This window comes from Eumetopias jubatus, unplaced genomic scaffold (genome assembly GCF_037043125.1).
Source record: "Eumetopias jubatus isolate StellerSeaLion01/CBP00866 unplaced genomic scaffold, mEumJub1_p1.0 scaffold_14, whole genome shotgun sequence".
Taxonomy (NCBI): Eukaryota; Metazoa; Chordata; class Mammalia; order Carnivora; family Otariidae; genus Eumetopias; species Eumetopias jubatus.
In genome coordinates this window covers 14,633,392-14,652,680 of record NW_028274820.1, presented here as the reverse complement: position 1 = coordinate 14,652,680, position 19,289 = coordinate 14,633,392, and the positions used below count along the sequence as shown (strand labels likewise).

Sequence of the window (19,289 nt, the reverse complement as noted above, 5' to 3'; positions counted from 1 at the left end):
AGACCCTCATTTGGACCCACCACATTTTCTAAGAGTTTCCTGACTTAGACCTTCTCCAGTTTCTGGTATTAGTTTCAGCTTCAGATTCAGTTGAGTTTTGTTATAGTCTAAGATTTTTATTTATTTATTTATTTGTTTGTTTATTTATTTATTTATTTGAGAGAGGGAGTGCATGCAGAGCAGGAAGAGCAGAGGAGGAGGGAGAGGGAGGGGGAAAGAATCTCAAAGAGACTCCATGCTGAGCGTGGAGCCCCACATGCGGCCTTGATCTCAAGACCTTGAGATCACAACCTGAGCTGAAACCAAAAGCCGGACGCTTAACCAACTGAGCCATTCAGGCGCCCCAGATTCAGTTAAGTTCTATGATGAAACTGCTCTTTTCTCCAAACCAGGGGAAGTCAGTGTAGCATATTAGAAAAAATATTTAATGTAGCAGCACCTGGGTGGCTCAGTCGGTTAAGTGTCTGCCTTTGGCTCAGGTCATGATCTCAGGGACCTACTATCAAGCCCTGCATCAGGCCACCTGCTCAGTGGGGAGTCTGCTTCTCCCTCTGCCTCTCCCTCAACTCATGCTCTCTCTCTCAAATAAATAAAATCTTAAAAAAAAAAAAAAGAAAATATTTAATGTAGAGTCAGGAAATCCGGGTTATAACTTCCAGTTATAAGTCAAACTTGGAAAAGACATTTAACTTCTGCAGGTATAACTTTTCCCATCTATAAAATAATGGAATCAGAGTAGAAATAAAATCCCTAACACAGATGAAATGAGGGGCTACTGAATTTTTCTTCTGCCTCTTCTCCACTTCCTTGCAGATCCTTTAGTGTTGCTTGTCTCTGCCTATCTTTAATGCCAACTCCTTACAAAACTGTTCTCACAATTTAATTTTCACACCAAAATGAAATTGAGGTTCACCAAAAAAGCTACTAAATAGTAACATAAACATTAACTAAATAGTAACATAAACATTAAGAAAGTAATATTTCTTTTGCTTTGTCCTTGGTTAGATCACACAAGTGGTCATGGTGCCCTGTTAAGAACCAAAGAGTGTAACCCCAAAGGCAGGTGCTCTGGTCCCAGCACTGCCACTAACACTGTTCCTGAGTCTTCGTGAGCTCCAACTGAATATTTTTATCCAGGCACTTAAAAACTACTTTTGGTAAAATGGTAATGAATGGTAATGTGATACATGTTCACATGAAATGCGTATGCAGAGAACCATCTCCACCATGGCCACATGTACAGATGAGCACATCCAGTGTAGCCAGGCATGGAAGGTTCTAGAGAAGCTCCCACAGAGGGAGCTGTACACAGGGGAGGGGGTAGGGAAGGAACAGGAGAGGGCTGAAATGTACAGATGCTACTGAACAGTATGGGGCCATGCAGGACCCAGTGATCAAAGAGGTGGAAGTTTCACATTCTAGAAGGCACACCGGCACACTAACCAGAGGTTCTGATTGCCATCACTCCTGAGGTGGTTAAACCCCGTTCGGTAGAAACGGACTTGAGTTCTCTTTACTAAATAACATTTCATCATTGAAATGCTATACATACAGTTCAATCAACAATCAACCAACCAACCAGAGATGCCACAGATTCATGGGAATTACAAGGAAGACTTGATGTGCTTGTCTACCACAGGCACCTGAGGGAGAACATCATGTGGCCAGTGGTGGGTGAACAAGGCACTCTCCCTATTCAGGATGCTAAATATACTGCCTAAGCTCCCACTGACAAGGAGTATCAGTGTCTCTCCTACAGGTAACCCAATATACATCAAGCCTTGGTTTCTATGAATGAGCTATAAGGAACAGAACAGAGAAGCTAGAAAATAATTCTATCCAAATCTTCCCTGCTCCACATCCTTATTTCCCAGTCCACAATAGCTTCCACAAATAAGACAATCTCCTGTTCTCTAATTAAGAATGATAGAAAAATCTAATGTGTTCTTAAAGAAAACAAGGGAAAACATGCAGAACCACATAGCTATTTCACTTCTCAATTCCAGACACTGTAATAAATGCTTTTGTTAAGTACTAGATCTTACCAGACTTCACTGAGAATTAGTAATAATTTAGGCAGACAATGTGAAGTGGCTAAATTATAAACTAACTGGAAAAATGCTATTTATGAAGAAAAAGATGTTGCATATAAAAATAGTGTCAAGATTAGTGTCAAGAGAAGGAAATGTGGAATGGTAATGTTTATTCTCCTGAAGCACATGCATAAATGATGTAAAAGTTTACTGGCTGATTTTGTAAAATACCTTCAAATAATTACGGGGCTTTCTATTTCAAATTTTCAAAGGACTGGTGGACGTTTCGGTTAATTTATTTTCCCCGACATTCTCTTCTTTTCCACATATCAATGATTTTAATCATCTTAATGACGATTACTTGTTTTTCCCTAAAGGAGAACTAGTTTAAATACAGATAGTTTATAGGTCTATTACCACAGAAGCTCATCTTTAAACTGGTTATCTGGAAAAGATAAATCACAAAGAAAACAAAGACAAACTCGGTTGGAGAGCACTAAAACAAACCATAACGTAAAAGCTGAAGAGAAGGAAGGAAAAGGAGAATGCCATTTGCAGAGGGAGCCCAAGCCAGCAGCTATACCTCAGGATCTACAGAGTGCGGTGATGGCTCCCAGCCCTGCAGGGGGCGCTGTGCTCACTATGAGTAGGACGGACATGGCAAGGGGTGCTGGTTAGGACTGAGGCACAGCCTCCTACCTCCACAGATGCAAGCGGTGCTGTGCTCTGGCTTATTCTGGGGGGTAAGCGCTCCTTGAAACACGAAAAGAAAATATTTAAGGAAAAAGACAAAAAGAGAGGTTCCAAGCATATCGAGAGAAAGAGAAAGTTTCAAAAGGACTATTCACAGGAAAAATCTATTCAGGGAGGTCCTTTGGGCACAGAATGGGGACCCCGACGCAGAAGGGAGTTTGTGGAGTTCTAGATTCACACTGTCCAACAGACTACTGATGAAAGCCAAAGAGGGAATTTGCATATGCAATTTCAAATTTTCTAGTAGCCATATTAAAGAGTAAAAAGAGGTAAAATTTTAGAAATATATTTTATTTAACACAACATATCTAAAATGTTTTCAACATGTGACAATGTAAAAAATTAAGGAGACGATTTACTTCTTATCTTCATACTAGGTCTTTAGAATCCTGTATGCCGCGCAGCTCAGTTCACACCTGCCACTCTTCAAGGACTCCAAGTGGCCAGTGGCCTCTGTACCAGGCAGCAGAGATCGAGATGCCCAACAGACTGCCTTGAAAGTCCAGTAATTGTACTCAAATATACTTTTTTTTTTAAAGATTTTATTTGTTAGAGAGAGAGTGCGCGTGGGCGAGAGAGTGAGCAAGGGTACAAGCGTGGGAGCTGCAGGCAGAGGGAGAAGCAGGCTCCCTGCTGAGCAAGGAGCCTGATGCGGGACTCGATCCCAGAGCACCGGGATCATGACCTGAGCCGAAGGCAGACGCTTAACCGACTGAGCCACCCAGGCGTCCCTGTACTCAAATATACTTGATGGTGCTCATCGTGGGTCACTCTTTTCAGATACAGAGGGGTATGCTTTTAATTTATAACTTTCCGTTCTGTTTCTTTGTAGTTTCAGGAAATTTTTCTTGAATTACTGTTTATCGTATCTGCTCCTTTCTTTTCCTTTGTTTTGTTCTTTTCTTCAGGATCTCTTTATTTGTAGGTTGAATTGTCTTTGCCAGCCTTCAGCATTTATTTCATTGCAAATTTTTTTTTCTTACTGCTCTGTGATTTTTTAAATTGTCCTATTATTTATAAATATTTTGAGTTGTCATCTGAGATTTTTTTTAATTCGGATTTTTGTTCTTTCATGTCTTGCTATTACTTAAAAAATGTCTCATAGCTTGTTCTGGGTGTTTCTTTCCAGTTTCTTGCTTTCACTGCCAACATTGTTATTCTGCTCCTTATTTACTTTCCCTTAAACTCAGTATGGGATTTGACCTTGGTACCTTTCCGGTCCTCATCCGTGGGTGACGTCATGGTCCCTGATCTCTTAGAAAGAGGCAGGGACTGGGACAGCTCTTCAAACTTAGCGGAGTTCCCTCTTATGCTGTTTTTATTCAGTGTTAAAAACCTAGCCTCTTGCTTTCTGAGACTTCCCGGCACTGCTCCCACCCCACTTGTACCTGTCTCTTCTTTTCAGTCTCTACATTCATATCCTATTCAGGTCTTATTCTCCTCCAGCCTTGGCACACAGCACTAGGTGCTCGACTGCTAAGGGTTCACAGAGGCCCCGGGGCTGTGAGCCCCTCATCTAAATGCAGCCCTGCATCTACTGAGCAGCTGGTGGTCTTCTCCAGGGAATACCCACCCGCTGGTTGGGGGTTATTCTGATCCCAAATTCACCAGCTGCCCCCTTGCTCCCCTCTACTTTCTCTCACACAGATATTGACACCACAGCCGGTCTTGTGGCTGTCGGTGCGTTCTCCCACTCACTTGTATCTGGGGTTCTCAGGGCTACTCTGTCGCTCAGTTGTGTTGTACATGTTGTCAATGAGTCCCTGGTCATATGATCTAGTTGTTCCATTTTTAGGTGTTGACTCAGGCAGACTGAAAAATTATGCTACCACTACCACCATCTTCTGAGAATTCACCAAGCATAAAATGTTAAGATACCTGTGAGACACACAAACTTTATTATCTGCCGGGGCAATGGGCTCAGGGTTAGAGTCACAAATACATAGGTATCGTTGGGCCTTCTGTTGCATACCCACTATCAGTTTCAGAATGATTGCCAAAAAAAACTAACAAGAACTCTCTTGTACCTTGGGTCTTAAATCTTTGAGGGTTATCAACTACTTAATAAAGAACTACTGAGCACCAATTTGGCATAAGACATTCTTTTAGAAGCATCAGAATGATAAAGACCCTGTCTGACTTAAAATACATTGTGAGTCTAGAAGCAAATAACAATGATAACAAATATAATGATGATAATAATAATAATACCACATGCTATGCAAAAATGGAAATAAAGCAAGACACAGTACAAAGCAGGATAATTTATTTCCAGGGGATAGGGATTAGGGTGAAAACAGCAATAATCATGACTATAAGCCCCTCAAGGGCGGGCACGGTGTTTATAACATAAGAGAAAACATTTCATTACATGTTCATTAAAAAAATTTTCATTTAAAAAACGTTATTTAAAATGTACATTAAACTGTAGAGGACAAAAATGAAGATTTTAGGTCTGAACACAAAGACCATTCTCCAAATAATTCACAAGTAGATTATCTCACTATCAGTATATTCAGACCTATAAGTGATGATATTTAAATCAATATTCTTGATTACTTGCACCTGTATCATATAGGTTTACATATACATTTTACTGAAAATGCAGTTATGAAATATATTAATCTCTTCAGGATAATTCAATCAAAGCTTATTTATACGTTTCCCTCAATTCTCGTTCTGCTGACTTGATGGATGACAGTATTTTCATCTTCTGATTGTTAAACCAGTTTTTCTCTCACCGAGTAACTGAAAATGATAGTAATATTACTAACAGCTCCCATTTAAGGAACATTCCCCATATGAGAGGCAATACGCGAATGCTGTACACATAGGATTTCTTTTCACCGTAACAACCCTGTACTTCCTTCAGGGTGGGGCGCTAAAGCTCAGTGAGGTTAAGTAACTTGACTAAAGTCACCTGAGTGGAAGGTAGTACAAGTAGGAATTTGAAGTCTTCCTTTTCCCAGACAGTGGTCACACAGAGCTGCTCTGGTTAGAAGTGCACTACAGGTAGCAGGAATGCAAGCTATGGCCTTGACCACTCTCTGTGGTGGCAGCCGGGTACCCAGCCCTTTTCTAGAATCTGCTGGGTTACAAGTGCAAAACCACTGCTACCTGCACTGCGTCTTTGGTTTTGGCCCTTGTTTTCCCTTTGTGGGTTTCGAAATGCCCATCAGATGGGGCCCGGAGGCTCTGTTATCTTCACTGGAGCCACATAAAATAATCTGCTACAGATCTGGGCCTCTAAGATTCTTAAAAAAGCAAACAAACAAGAGTTTCTCAAGCAACATATAAATAGGAACAAGTATCTTTCACTGTCTTATATTCACTTACGAGAAAGCACCGAGGCCTCTTTGTGATAGCGCCTTACTCTCCAGAGAATCCGACCCCTTAGTCACCAGATGCTAGTATTTTGTAATGGACTGGATATACTATTCACAGGCTTTTCAGTAAGTTTGGACACTCTGTCAGCCTGACCACTGATCTAAGAAAATGCATCAGGAAACCACAACATGCCAACATCTTCAGAGCTGTGCTATGAAGCAGATGCACTAAAGTAAAAGGGACTTTACCATGTTTTACCATCAGCAAACTATGGAGAAGACCTAACACACAGGAATAAAAGAGAAGAGAAAGGCTAATGGGCAAGATAACAAAGACATTCAAGTCAGGAGCCAATAGCACAATAAGACAAAAACCATTTAAAGCAAGTTTAGTCTGCAATTTAATTACATCTTTTCTAATCAATATTCAGCACACTACTGTGCTCAACGACAGAGCTAAGCAGATATGATAAGCTCATCTGCTCAACTTTAGCACTCAGGAAGCAGCACGGATGAGGAGCGATTTAGTGAGTAGATCACGACACACTGCTCACACAACAGAAAAGGTAATAATGGTTAAGGACCTGCTGGGTCTGAAGAGTCAAACCAAGTGGTTATATTTTAAGTTGTAAATAGGCTATTGTCAAAAAATAAAGGACAAATGTTAGCAAGTATGTGAAGAAACTGGAACCCTCATACATGGCTGGTGAGAACGCAGAATGGCAGAGGGCTATGAAAAACAGCGTGGAAAAATAGAACTATCATATGATCCGGCAATCCTACTTCCGGGTATTTATCCAAAATAATTGAAATCAGGGCCTTAAAATGACATTAGCATTCCCATGTCCACTACAGCACTGTTCACAATAGCCAAGACGTAGAAAACAAGCTAAACAGCCATTGACAGAGGAGTGGATAAAGGAAACATGGTATATAGACAGACACTGGAATATTTTTTTTTCATAAACTAAACTGATTTATTTTTAGGTTTTTGTGTTTTTGTTTTTTTTAATTTTTTATTGTTATGTTAATCACCATACATTACATCATTAGCTTTTGATATAGTATTCCATGATTCATTGTTTGTGCATAACACCCAGTGCTCCACGCAGAAGGTGCCCTCTTTAATACCCATCACCAGGCTAACCCATCCCCCCACCCGCCTCCCCGCTAGAACCCTCAGTTTGTTTTTCAGAGTCCATCCTCTCTCATGGTTCGTCTCCCCCTCCAACTTACTCCCCTTCATTCTTCCCCTCCTGCTATCTTCTTCTTTTTTTCTTCTTAACATATATTGCATTATTTGTTTCAGAGGTACAGATCTGTGATTCAACAGTCTTGCACAATTCACAGCGATCACCATAGCACATACCCTCCCCAATGTCTATCACCCAGCCACCCCATCCCTCCCACCCACCACCACTCCAGCAACACTCACTTTGTTTCCTGAGATTAAGAATTCCTCATATCAGAGAGGTCATATGATACATGTCTTTCTCTAATTGACTTATTTCACTCAGCATAACACCCTCCAGTTCCATCCGCATCATGGCAAATGGCAAGATCTCCTTCCTTTTGATGGCTGCATGATATTGCATTGTGTATATATACCACATCTTCTTTATCCATTCATCTGTTGATGGACATCTTGACTCTTTCCACAGTTTGGCTATTGTGGACATTGCTGCTATACACATTGGGATGCACGTACCCCTTTGGATCCCTACATTTGTATCTCTGTGGTAAATACCCAGTAGTGCAATTGATAGTAGACATCCCTGCCGAGTTCCTGACCTTAGGGGAAAAGCTCTCAGCTTTTCCCCATTGAGAATATTTGCTGTAGGTTTTTCATAGAGGGCTTTTATGATATTGAGGTATGTACCCTCTAGCCCTATACTCTGAAGAGTTTTGATCAAGAAAGGATGCTGTAATTTGTCAAATGCTTTTTCTGCAACTATTGAGAGAATCATGATTCTTGTTCTTTCTTTTGTTAATGTATTGTATCACGTTGATTGATTTGCAGATGTTAACCCACCTTGCAGCCCAGGGATAAATCCCACTTCGTTGTGGTGAATAATCCTTTTAATGGACTGTTGGATCCTACTGGCTAGTGTTTTGGTGAGAATTTTTGCATCCATGTTCATCAAGGATATTGGTCTGTAATTCTCCTTTTTGATGGAGTCTTTGGTTTTGGGATCAAGGTAATGCTGGCCTCATAAAATGAGTTTGGAAGTTTTCCTTCCATTTCTATTTTTTGGAACAGTTTCAGGAGAATAGGTATTAATTCTTCTTTAAATGTCTGATAGAATTCCCCTGGGAAGCCATCTGGCCCTGGGCTTTTGTTTGTTGGGAGATTGTTGATGACTGCTTCAATTTCCTTAGTGGTTATAGGTCTGTTCAGGTTTTCTATTTCTTCCTGGTTCAGTTTTGGTGGTTGATACATTTCTAGGAATGCATCCATTTATTCCAGATTATCTAATTTGCTGGCATAGAGTTGTTCATCATATGTTCTTATAATTTTTGTATTTCTTTGGTGTTGGTTGTGATCTCTCTCATTCATGATTTTGATTTGGGTCATTTCTCTTTTCTTCTGGATAAGTCTGGCCAGGGGTTTATCAATCTTCTTAATTCTTTCAAGGAACCAGCTCCTAGTTTCGTTGATCTGTTCTACTGTTCTTTTGGTTTCTAGTTCATTGATTTCTGCTCTGATCTTCATGATTTCTCTTCTCCTGCTGGGTTTAGGCTTTATTTGCTGTTTTTTCTCCAGCTCCTTTAGGTATAGGGTTAGGTTGTGTATTTGAGACCTTTCTTGTTTCTTGAGAAAGGCTTGTATTGCTATATACTTTCCTCTCAGGACTGCCTTTGCTGTATCCCAAAGATTTTGAACAGTTGTGCTTTCATTTTCATTGGTTTCCATGAATTTTTTTAAGTCTTCTTTAATTTCCTGGTTGACCCATTCATTCTTTAGTAGGATGCTCTTTAGCCTCCATGTATTTGAGTTCTTTCCGACTTTCCTCTTGTGATCGAGTTCTAGTTTCAAAGCATTGTGATCTGAAAATATGCAGGGAATAATCCCAATCTTTTGGTACCGGTTGAGACCTGATTTGTGACCTAGGATGTGATCAATTCTGGAGAATGTTCCATGGGCACTAGAGAAGAATGTGTATTCCATTGCTTTTGGATGGAATATTCTGAATATGTCTGTGAAGTCCATTTGGTCCAGTGTGTCATTTAAAGTCCTTATTTCCTTGTTGATCTTTTGCTTAGATGATCTGTCCATTTCATTCAGGGGGGTGTTAAAATCCCCCACAATTATTGTATTGTTGTCAATGTGTTTCTTTGCTTTTGTTATTAATTGCCTTATAAAATTGGTGGCTCCCATGTTAGCGGCATAGATATTTACAACTGTTAGATCTTCTTGTTGGATAGACCCTTAAGTAGGATATAGTGTCCTTCTTCATCTCTTATTACAGTCTTTGTTTTAAAATCTAATTTGTCTGATACAAGGATTGCCACCCCAGCTTTCTTTTGGTGTCCATTAGCATGGTAAATGCTTTTCCTCACTTTCAATCTGGGGGTGTCTTTGGGTCTAAAATGAGTCTCTTGCAGACAGCATATTGATGGGTCTTGTTTTTTAATCCAATCTCATAGCCTGTGTTTTTTGATTGGGCATTGAGCCCATTTACATTCAGAGGAACTATTGAAAGATATGAATTTAGTGCCATTGTTTGCGTCTAAGGTGACTGTGACTGTATATTGTCTGTGTTCCTTTCTGATCTATGCTGCTTTTAGGCTCTCTCTTTGCTTAGAGGACCCCTTTCAATATTTCTTGGAGGGCTGGTTTCGTGTTTGCAAATTCCTTTAGTTTTTGTTTGTCCCGGAACCTTTTTATCTCTCCTTCTATTTTCAATGACAGCCTAGCTGGATATAGTATTCTTGGCTGCATATTTTTCTCGTTTAGTGCCCTGAAGATATCACGCCAGTCCTTTCTGGCCTGCCAGGTCTCTGTGGGTAGGTCTGTTGCCAATCTAATGTTTCTACCATTGTAGGTTACATATCTCTTCTCCTGAGCTGCTTTCAGGATTTTCTCTTTGTCTCTGAGACTCGTAAGTTTTACTATTAGATGTCGGGGTGTTGATCTATTTTTATTGATTTTGAGAGGGGTTCTCTGTGCCTCCTGGATTTTGATGCCTGTTTCCTTCCCCACATTAGGGAAGGTCTCTGCTATAATTTGTTCCAATATACCTTCTGCCCCTCTCTCTCTTTCTTCTTCTTCTGGGATCCCAATTATTTTATGTTGTTTCATCTTATCGTATGGCTTATCTCTCGAATTCTGCCCTCGTGATCCTGTAGTTGTTTCTCTCTCTCTTTGTCAGCCTCTTTATTTTCCATCATTTGGTCTTCTATATAGCTGATTCTCTCTTCTGCCTCATTCATCCTAGCAGTTAGTGCCCCCATTTTTGATTGCATCTCATTAATAGCTTTTTTGATTTCGACTTGGTTAGATTTTAGTTCTTTTATTTCTCCAGAAAGGGTTTCTCTAATAACTTCCACGCTTTTCTCAAGCCCAACTAGTATCTTTAACGTCATGATTCTGAACTCTAGGTCCAACATCGTACTAATATCCGTATTGAGTAGGTCCCTGGCAGACGGTACTACCGTTGTTCTTTTTGCTGAGGTGATTTTTTTCATCTTGTCATTTTGTCCAGAGAACAGATGAATGAGAGAACAAAATGCTAACAGGTTAACACCGTCCCCAGCAAATATACTCTATACAAATCAGAAAAGACCTGAAACCAGGGGAAAAGAAAGGGAAAGAAAGAAAAAAGAAAGAGGAGAAAAAAAAAAGAAAAAGATAAAAACAAACAAAAACAGAACAAAACAGAAAAACCGGAATAGGATCAAATATGATCAGGCTAGTGCATAGATTAGTGCCACACACTGGATTTTGGGCGTATTTTGGTCTGTTAGAAGAAAGTGCCTCCTAAAATTTTAAAGGAAGAAAGACTTATATATGTACAAAATACAGGTTGATACAATGAAGGGATGGAAGATGACTGTAAAGATGAAAATTATAAAAGATTTTATAAAAGGAATTGATAAGACAAGAAGTTGTTTGAAAAAAGAAAGAAGATTTAAAAAAAAAAAAAGGGAGAGAATGTGATCAGGCAGGAGACTAGAACAAAGCCATACACCAGTGATTTAGGGTATATTTTGATCTGTTAGAAGAAACTGTATCTCAAAATTTAAAGAGAGAACAACTTATATATATATGCCAAAAATAAGGGTAACTACTATGAAGGGATAAAATATGACTCTAAAAAAGAAAAATAAAAAATGTTTTTTTAAAAAAAGGGATTGATAAGATGTTGGTTGAAAAAGGGCAAAAGAAAAATTCAAAAAAAACAGTTAAAAAAATTAACTTTGAAAAACTAATGAATCATGGTAAAAAAGCCATGAATTCTATGTGCAGTATTCCCCTAGTGCTGGAGTTCTCCCATTCTCCTTGATCGGTAAACTTGGTCTTGGCTTGCTGGCTGTTCGTGCTGATCTTCTGGGGGAGGGGACTGTTGCTGTGGTTTCCAAATGTCTTTGCCGGAGGCTGAATTGCCCCGCCCTTGTCCGTCCGGGCTAAGCAAGCTGCTCGGGTTTGCTCTCGGGAGCTTTTGTTCCCTGCAAGCTCTCCATATAGCTTTGGAGGACCAGAGCGAAAATGGTGGCCTCCCAATCTCCGCCCAGAGGAGCCGAAAACTCGGGGCCCCGCTCCTCAGTGCGCCTCCAGAGAAAAGCAGTCACTGCTGTCTCCCCGGTCTCCGGCCGCACTCTGTGCTCACCCGGCCTGTGACCGAGAGTTCTATCTCTGGCTCCTGACTCCGTGTGGAGTCTCCAAACCCAGCAGATCCCTGTGGTGCGCTCCCGCGCTCCTCCTCCCGGGGGAGGAAGGGGAGTCTCCCCGGATCTGCCACTTGTTGGGTCCCTGCTGGAGGAGCAGTGGCCTGACTGTGACGTGGATCACAGTTTATGGTAACCCCGAGCTGAGAGCCGCGCCTCGGCTCCGTCTCTGCAGCCGGCTTCCCCGCTCCGATACCTGGGAGCTCTGCCGCACTCAGGCACCCCCGGTCTTTCTTGACCCCGAGGGTCCTGCGACCACACTGTCCCGTGAGGGTTCCACCCCCTGCTTAGCCACTGGAGCGACGTCCCTCAGCGGAGCCGACTTCTAAAAGTTCCGATTTTGTGCTCCGCGGCTCTATCACTTGCCAGAAGTGGCCGACGGTGGCCCCCTCCCCCGCCGTCTATCCTCCCGAATATCGCCTCGGATTCACTTCTCCGCACGTCCTACCTTCCAGTAAGTGGTCACTTCTCTGTTCAGAGAGTTGTTGCTACTCTCTTCTTCGGTTCCTGTTGAGTTCGTAGGTGTTGAGAATGGTTTGATCCCTATTCAGCTGAATTCCTGAGACCAGACAAAATCCAGGTCTCCTACTCCTCCACCATCTTGCTCCGCCCCCCCAGACACTGGAATATTATTCAGCCTTAAGAAAGGAGGAAAATCCTGCAACATGCAACAATATGGATGATCCCTGAGGACATTACGCTAGGTGAAACAAACCAGTCAGAGAAAGACAAATACTGCATGATTCTGTTTCTGTGACGTATTTAAAAGAGTCAAACTCATAGAATCCAAGAGTAGAACAGTGGCTGCCATAGGCGGAGGGAAGGGGAAAATGGTGAATTTCTAAGGTCTAAGTTTTAAGTAAGATGAGTGAGCTCCAGTGATCTGCTGTATGACAATGTACATACAGTCAACAATAATGTATTGTACACTTAAAAATTTAAGAAGGCAGACCTCAACTTGTGTTCTTACCAGAATAAAATAAAATTTAAAAACAATTTCAGAGACCAAAAACATCTCCAAAACTTCCTTGATGCAGCAACTAAACTGAAGTCAAGCACTAAAAAATAGAAAAACAAGAACGTTTCCTCTTTTTCAGACGGTTGAAAGAATCACCTCACAATCTGGATTTCGTTCCCTTTCCTTAGAAACCATTTTGATAGCCATCCAAGGCAACTATATTCTAGATGTTCCCTAACAATCTGGAGGAGGAACAAGGAAGGACTATCAGTCCTAGAATAAAACAAGGGGAACTAAAGTCTCTTACTTCTCCAAATGAGATGCTTTGCTGAAACAAAATAAAGAAAAAAATCCACTGCATTTCATCTGGCCCTTTGAAGAACAGGTGAGCAGACATGATCACTGGTATATTAAAAGGGCTGTTTGGATGCTAGAGAATGTCTCCCCAATGGTTTTTATCTGAACGCCCAGAGTAAGCCTCTATCCTTCTCATCAGTTCCTCTGGGGGTTAGAGAGAGGAACGCATCGGAAGAACATATGGTACAGGGGTTATGAGTGACAGCTTTGAAACTCGGCACATCCTGAGTTCAAATGCTGTTTTCTTTGCTTGTGAATGTAATAATCTTGAGCAGGTTACCTGACCCTGCTGAACCTCAGCTTCTTCACCTATAAAATGGGATGACAGCAGATGACAGATCCTACTCATCTGGATCACCGTGAAGATTAAATGAAATTCTACTTGGCATGTGCCTGCTGGTTGTTTTTATAAAAGGAACCAAATGTATCTGTTATATAACATTGGGTGTTTCAGATCTCTTAACAATACTTGTTACAGAGAAAATTTATTAATTCGACACCCAACAACAAACATTTGAGTCTCCGGCACTGAGTGGGGAAGAGTTCTTACTCTGAGGAAGAATGGCTAGAGGAACAGACATGTAATAAAGCAAGTACAATAAAATCTTAATTACAGAACCTAAGAGCTGAGCACATGGGTGCTCACTGTTTTTGTGAAAATTCTTTACCTGTCTGTATGTTTTAGTTTTTTTCATAATAAAATGTCAGGGAAAAAATTTAATGCAGAACAGAAGAATTAAGAGATAACAGAGAGTCAAACTGAATTATAACAGAACACCATTCAAAGATAGATCCTTAAGCAAAAACTTCATGAATGATGCCAGAGATGTCCTTATTCTTGCTGAGCCTCAGGCTAGGGGATGAGCCACGTCACTCAGGGCACGAGAACTGTCCCCTGCTGGAACCTGCACAACTGGGTCAGCATAGTCTAACAGGTGGATGGTGAGACACGCTTAGATCCAGGAAAGACATTTACCTCACAGCTCGCCTCCCCCACCACACAGATGTCTCATTTCCAGGTCACTGTTTTTTCCCCAATCAAGAGGCTAAAAAATAGAACAATGTGCTAAATTCTAAGAGCCACAGCGTACAATCAACTGAAGATACGAACACCGCTTAATTAAAGAGAAAAAGATGTCCCCCCTCTTCCATTCCCTCTCTTTCTTCCTGGGTTCAGTCATTTTACATAGATTCCCATATGGTTTTTTTCTCTTGGTTAGTCTTTTTATGAAACAAGCTTCCATATGAAATCAAGACCAGGAAGTCAATCGTAAATTCCTTGCATGTAAGTCCTCTATCCCTGGCAGGAGACACCCAGAAAACGACCCACAAACACTGGCTTCATTTCTCCACACTGTCTAAACGCCATTCCGTGAAGCCCGTGGAAGACTTTGGTGAAAAGTGCCAAAGAGGGAGGGAGTCCTGTCATAACACAAGAGACCCAAGTTCAAACAAGTATGGCAGGCTTAGACCACAACCTACTTTTAACAACGTAATTTGGAATAAGAAATGACATCCAAAAAGCCTTACGTACAGAGAATGTTTCATGGGTTGGTGACTGCCCAGTAAGCTTAATCCTTATTATCATTATTATTTTGCATTTGTAAGAATAAACTCATGTCCTATTGCTAGCGAAAACTTTCGTGTTGTTCCTGAGATTCTGATTTATTATAAGTAAGAGTTATAAACATCTGGCTTCTAAGAAATGTACAGCCACTGAAAGTTCTTTAACCTCAATGCCATTTTCACCTCATTTACTAAAGAACAGTGGCTCACACTGTTCAGGGCTAAAGCAAATTGTAATCCAGACCTCCTAATATTTCTCTTTTCCTCTAGCCTCGTCAAGGACTCTTATCTAAACCACTTTGCTTCCCGCTGTGGAAATGGTTTATATTCTTAAAGGTTTGCTCTCAAGAGGGGAAAAAATGGTACTTAACCACTAACCATAGTAGTAAAACGTCAGTAATGTGATATTGCCCGCACCCACACAGTCTATTTCACGTAAATTGTAGGACAGATGAACTATACTTTAATAACGTGATCCCAGGGCTCCAGGGCCACCACTGGGCCGGCTATTAGCAGTCACAGAGCTGGGCTGGAAGTCTGCACAGTGATAATCACCACCATGATTCAGTGAGCGCCTACTGTATGCCAAGCACTGTGATAGAGGCGTTACTTGGGTCTCATTCTCACAACCGACTGCAAACATAGATACTATCACCTCCATTTTACAGGTGAGGAAAGCCTGACTCAGGAAGGTGAAGGAAGTTCATCAAGATCATACAGGAATTCGGCAAACTGCCTTGTGTCTCCAGAAGCTGGTGGCCGTTCTGCAGTTAAGATTCTGTCCATTTCTAATGCCACTGTAATAAGATCTGAGACCAGATCTTTATGTCCCTGAGTCCCCACTGTCATGGGGGCTGCCACGAGGGTGACGTGAACCAATGCAGGTAAAGCACACAGGGGACTGGCCCACGCCTCATGCGTGAGCAATCAACATCAGCTAAGGAGAGGACAGCTACGATACTTTTATGCCTCCCTGGCAAGTCTTCCATCCCCTTAAAAACTCTCAGAGTTCTTGATTTTTGTCCCACTCATCTGTATTTAAGATACTGGAATACTTCTCTCTCAGGACACTATGCATTGATGCACGGAGGTGTTCAGAGGATTTTGCTGGGAGGCAGGAAAAGATGGAGACATTGAAGTAATAATCATGACCTGGTAGTTTCCAGTCGTCTCTAGCGTCTTGTTCCTCAGTTCTCCTCAGGACCGTTATATTCTGCACAGGCCTGTTCTGTCCATACACTGAGCAATCCCAACTATGCACTTATTTCTCTAAGGCAAAAAATTATTAAAACCCTACCATCCACTTCTGTCTTCAAGTACAAAATATCCCAGATTGAAATGCTCAGGCCATATGAGCCACACCTTTCTGGTTTTAGAAATACAGTCATGTGCAAATGATTTAGCTTCATCTTGTTATAAGAATATGGATATCCATCATCCAAATAGGTAAATGAACTTTTCAGCTGACTTATAATGTGGCAAAACTTCTTTGTTGCACAACGTTGTCTCCTACTGCTTGGTTCTAAATAGTCCCAAAATAGCTTTTATTATATCTGTTTAATTGGCAAAAGTCATTCTGCTTTCATCCTTTCTGTCTGAATAACTTTTACACTAAGTTATAAAACTAAGATGTAAAAAGTAGTGGTAGATCATCTTCAACATAGTTCTCCTGAACAGGTGTTTCCCTGAGTCACAGATCCATTCAGTACTCGGTATTATTTAGTACCTACATCAGGCCACGTCCTGGAGATACAAACACTGAGCAAGACCAGACCCAGAGCGAGCTCTCAGGGAGCTTACGGTGTGGAGGAAGGGACCGACCTGCATGAACAACTGCACAGTCACTGTAAGTGAAACAGGTGTGAGAAAGGGGAGTGACACCCATGCTTCACAGGGGAGGGTCTGACCTCGCCGGCAAGGCCCAGTGGGCTCTTCCCCTACTTGAGCTGAGTGATGATTAAGGGTCAGTGACATGCAAAGAGGCAAGAAGGGCCTTCTAGAGAGACAAGAAGGAAGAGCATGGATGGGTGAAGGTGGCCAGTGTGGCTGCAGTGCAGAGACCAGGGAGGGCCTGCACAGACCCCTGCACTCACGTTAAGAGTCTCCTCTCCGTGCTACAAACCACAGGACGGGCTGAAGGGTGGTGACATGATCTGATTTGTATGCTGACTGCAGTGGGGAGACCAGATCACCATAATTCACAGTGGCAAGAGACACAAACCAGTCAGGAGGCTGCTGCAGTGATCCAGAGAAAAGATTATGGCAGTTCGGCCCAGACCAGTGATGATGAAAATTCGTATTCAGAGGGTACATGTGGACAGGGCCAGGCGCCAGAGTGTGCGATAAGCTGCGCACGCGTGAACGCTCTGAATTCCCAACCACAACCTGTGGGAAAGGTGTTCTTCCTCACATCTTACAGGTGAGAATGCAGAGGCGTGTAGCAGTTTGTCCAAAGTCCAGGTGGGAAACAACAGAAACTGAATCCACGGTTATTTAACTTCAAAGCCAGCTACAAAAATACTGTGTAAAAATTGGAAATACAGTGAGAAAAGCGGGTCTCTATAGCAAAGTTTCAAAACTTCAAAGCTTCTTGACCTACTTCACTCAGGTCCCAAGTGATGAGCCCTGAAGACGAACATGATTTTAGGTTGCCCTTTACTGAAATGGATTCTCTTTTGACGTCTTACATTCCTAGAAGGCTTACCTATTTCAACATATCGACTTGGCAAGTCCCTCATTTCACTAGCATGCCGCTCCTTCACTGAGCAGATCTAGAAAATAAATTCACAGGTTATTTTACTCACGTGATGGAAAACTCTTCATAACATTTCATTCAATATAGGATACTTCTGTTAAATTAGCCATGTAGCACTGGGACAGAGTGCATACAACCTACTCAATGACTTAAAACGACAGAAATTAATTTCAATGACATATAGCAACCATTACTTATGTTCTCCAACATTATTCTTCAGTAAAGTCTTATTCAAGGACAAAGAAAGAAGGGAAACTATAATATCATTTTAACATGTTTCCAATGACCCATTCTCTGCAACTCTACTTAGGGACTACTTCTATCATCATCCAGATAGAGCCCTGGCAGAAGCACATAACCAAAAAGTCCATTGGCTCACCTGAGCAACATTCACATTAGGGCTTGTGTTTCTGACTACATATTAGTCATTTATTTCACTGTTGCTAAGTAATACTTTGCATAAGTGGCATCACGCTCTTCTCTCAAGTTTTTTTTTTCCCCTCTCAAGTATTTTAAAATTAAAAAAAAAAGTGTTTTAAAATCAGTGTATTATATACTTTAAATCAAGGCTGACAAACTACAGCCTGTCCTTGACTGGTCTTTTTATGACCTGTAAGCTAAAAAGAGTTTTTTACATTTTGAAAGGCTAGAAAGGAAGAAGACAAAAAAAAGAAAAATATTCAGCAGAAACAGTATGTAGCCCACAAAGTCTAAAATGTTTACTACCCTCTACAGAAAAAGTTTGCCAATCTCTCTTTTAAATTATATGGATATGGTTTGGATATATACGTGTGTGTGCATTTATCTCTCTCACACACATACACACTCACACCAAACAACATAAGTGTGTTAACCATGGTTATTTTAGGGTGAGAGACTATGGATATTCTAAAGTGAATATATTCTATTTTTTAATAAGACAACAAAAATTTACATAAGTTCTGCCATCGAGGTAAGACAACCTTAAGTTAAACACTGATTCTATGCAACTTTCATCAAGAATCAGGTTTTTTCCTTTTAGGTAGCTATAAAAGAACACAAGAAATACTACTACCCTAAGTTTAGCTACAATATAGAAAATTCTAAACTATAGAAAAACCCAAAGAGAAAAAGCAACCATTATCCACTGTCCCAGTATAAAGTGAACACACTAACAATCTTTTTTGTTTGGAAGTGACTTTAACTAACCTAACAATCACCATAAGTAATTTAATGTATTATTTAAATATTCTTCCACAACACAATAATGTCTACAGTATCTCATTGCATGAGTGTACTGTTATTTTCTTACGATACCCTTTTAGACATTCAGTTTTTGCCTCTATCCAACCTGAAGGCACGATTCACATACCTGAATATAAGACGTTTGGATTTTTGTTTCCAGAGGATAAACCTAGGAGCCAAACTGGGGCTGGATGGGGATGTGACCTGGTTTGCATGCCCAAACTGCTGTCCAGCAATGCAGGAACTATATGGCAGGCCCTGCTCTAACACAGGAATCGAACCCAATGCTGGGGGGGGGGGGGCAGGAGCATTTGCCTGGAAGTGACCAGCAATTTTCTCCCATTGTTGCTTTTTGTCTCCTGTCTACCTCAGACAATGTCCTGTCCACTTCCCCAGTCTTCCCCTATTTCCTTCTCCTTTTGTTATAC

The 19,289-nt window shown here is 41.1% G+C and overlaps 1 protein-coding gene across 3 annotated transcripts in view; it reads right to left on the bottom strand.

Annotated features, from left to right (window-relative positions):
- Positions 1 to 19,289, bottom strand: part of VPS41 (VPS41 subunit of HOPS complex) — a 199,506-nt gene that overhangs the window by 52,946 nt on the left and 127,271 nt on the right. For all 3 annotated transcript variants that reach the window (XM_028108900.2, XM_028108901.2, XM_088018676.1), the window contains one exon: positions 17,587 to 17,653. In XM_028108900.2, coding sequence (XP_027964701.1) covers positions 17,587 to 17,653 — 67 coding nt within the window. The remainder of the gene's footprint in view (positions 1 to 17,586; positions 17,654 to 19,289) is intronic.